Genomic DNA, 2,704 nt, shown 5'->3' on the forward strand with positions numbered 1-2,704 from the left:
CTTCTTTCTCATGATTCATTCCATTGGTCATAATTATTCTCCACAACTTGATTATTGTGTAAATTAATTCAAAGTGAAGTTATACGTGGAAGATATATGGGATTCTATGCCATCTTGGGGGTGGGAGGGGGGAGGGAGGGAAGAAAATCTGGAACTCAAAATTATGTAGTACCGAGTGTTGTAAACTAAAAATAAAAAAATGAAATAAAAATTAAACAAAAAATAAAATAAAATATTGAAGCTGCTAGATCTTGTGTTTCTGTTCCCTGATTTATAATATCAGTACTCTTAGCCCTTGGAATAATTTTCCTCTCTTTTGCATGTCTAGAAACATAAGAATTGTCATAATGAATAATTAATGATCCATCTAAATTAGACAATTTATGTCTCATTTCTGTTGAGAGAATCACGCTTATACACCAGTGTTCTGAGGTGATCATTGGTTATGATGCACTGATTTTAATTCTATCCTTTGAATTTTTGAGAATCCCTCTGGTTCTTCAGCCCCTCAATAAATGCACATTTTAGGGCAGGGTTAGTATTTGGGAAAATAATAACATGTAGAGAATTTGTTTGTATAGCAATTTACCATCTTTTGATTTTTGTTTTCATTGATCTAATATGCTCATTTTTCTTTCCTTGTATTTTTCAATTTTACTTACTGGCTTTGGTCAATGTTAACTGACATAAAATTTATTTTAAAAAGCACATTTTAACTTATTTAGATAGATGTTCTATTAAATTTGTCTTTTCTGACTGCAGTTAAAACATTATGTTTTTCTCCACTTAGCAACTCCTTCTCCCCCTTGTCACTCTGTTTCCCTTAATCATTTCTGATCATTTTACAATATTTTCTCATGATGTTATGCCATTTTTTAAATATGGAGAGCATAATCACCCATTATATCCTGATTTTGGCACACCATACTTTTGCTGAAAATGTTTAGTGTTTTATTTCTTCCTTAGCCCCAGAAATGCAATTGATTATGGAAGTCAGAAGACCCTGCAAGGCAAATGTCCTCTTGGAGAAAGACCAAGGCTTTAGGCCAGGAATCCCTGGGTTCTGGTCCCTTTTCTGAGACATACTTATTATGTGACGCTAGATAAGTCATGGCATGGTTAGAAAAATAATAAAATTCCATGGTCATTAATGTTTAGCAGCTGATTATGCAAAGAAGTCAATATTTCTTGCTCTTTTACTTGAGGAGTGTGATAAGGAACTAGGTGGGCCCTTAAGGGTCTCATATTAAGATTCTCACTCTCTTTTCCCCAGTACTTTCCTTAGGGCTTCCTTCATTTCCTTATTCCTAAGGCTGTAGATAATAGGGTTTAAGAATGGGGTGACAACAGAATAAAAGAGAGTCACAATCTTCTGGGTCCCAGAATCATTCCCAGAAGCTGGCTTCACATATATCACCATCACAGATACATAGAACAGTGACACCACAGCTAAGTGGGAGCCACAAGTGGAGAAGGCTTTTCGCCAACTTGCTGTAGAAGGGACTCTCAGCACAGCTCTCAGAACGAGGGCATAACTTACCATGATGAATCCAAAATTGACAAAGAGGTTCAAAGAACACAAGGTGGGACAAGTGAGTTCCATCATAGGGACTCGGACGCATGTGAGAGCTAGCAATGGCCCAGGATCACAGAGAAAGTGGTCAATAATCTTAGGATCACAAAAGGACAACTGAGAAATGATAATGATGGGGACCAGGTACCAGAGGAAGCCAAGTGCCCAGCAAGTGATGATCAGGTTGATGCAGAAATGTCCTGTCATGATGATTGGATAATGTAGAGGCCGGCAGATGGCTAAGTATCTGTCAAATGCCATAATTGCTAGAAAAAAACATTCTGTGATACCCAAAGAGAAGAAGAAGTAGAACTGAAGGATGCAGCCAGAGAAGGAGATGACCTTGGTCTCAGAGAGGAAGTTGATCAACATATTAGGGATGACAGTAGTAACATAACAAATCTCTATGAAGGAGAAATTGGCCAGTAGTATATACATTGGTATTCGGAGTTTCTGATCCCGGACCACTGCACAAATGATGGCTCCATTTCCCAAAAGTGTTAGAATGTAGATGATGAGTAACAGTGAAAAGAAGAGGAGCTCACTTTCTCTATGACAAGGGAACCCAAGGAGGATGAAACCAGCAACACTATTGGAGAGGTTGTAGATGCTATAAATATCCATTTGCCCATAACCTAAACAAAACAAAACACAAACTTGTTTTATTGATTATTAAAAAATAGTTTATTGGTAAATAGATGAGCAGATTTGGAGGGAATTTATAATCTCTATAGAGGCAAGGTGTTACAATGGACATCATGTTGGACATGGAGCCAGGAAGACTTGGGTTTGTATTCCTCCTCTGGCACTTAGTAGGTTTGTGGCCACGGGCAAATCACTTAGCTTTTCTGATCCTCAGTTTACTCATCAGTAAGATGGGGATAATAATAACTTTAGTCTCAGGGTTGTTGGGAGGTTCAAGGAAATAATAGATGTGAAGTAGTTTTCAAACTTCAAATTGCTAGACAGGATGTCCCAAAAGCCTTAGTTCAATTTTCCACTATTAAAGTTTAAAATAGCGTAACCAGTATAACCAGTATAAACATCAGTTATTGATATTATTCTATGAGAAGCTACAGTGCTCAATTTCCTTAAAGTTGGGGGAAAGGATTTGCCTAAACTCTTTCCTCA

At 37.2% G+C, this 2,704-nt stretch overlaps 1 protein-coding gene across 1 annotated transcript; it reads right to left on the bottom strand.

Moving 5' to 3' along the window:
- Positions 1 to 1,255: 1,255 nt before the first annotated feature.
- LOC118829733 (olfactory receptor 11G2-like) lies at positions 1,256 to 2,197 on the bottom strand. Its single transcript, XM_036736632.1, has one exon. The coding sequence runs from the start codon at positions 2,195 to 2,197 to the stop codon at positions 1,256 to 1,258; it is 942 nt and encodes a 313-aa protein (XP_036592527.1).
- Positions 2,198 to 2,704: the final 507 nt, after the last annotated feature.

This window comes from Trichosurus vulpecula, chromosome 8, assembly GCF_011100635.1.
Source record: "Trichosurus vulpecula isolate mTriVul1 chromosome 8, mTriVul1.pri, whole genome shotgun sequence".
In the NCBI taxonomy this organism is placed as follows: Eukaryota; Metazoa; Chordata; class Mammalia; order Diprotodontia; family Phalangeridae; genus Trichosurus; species Trichosurus vulpecula.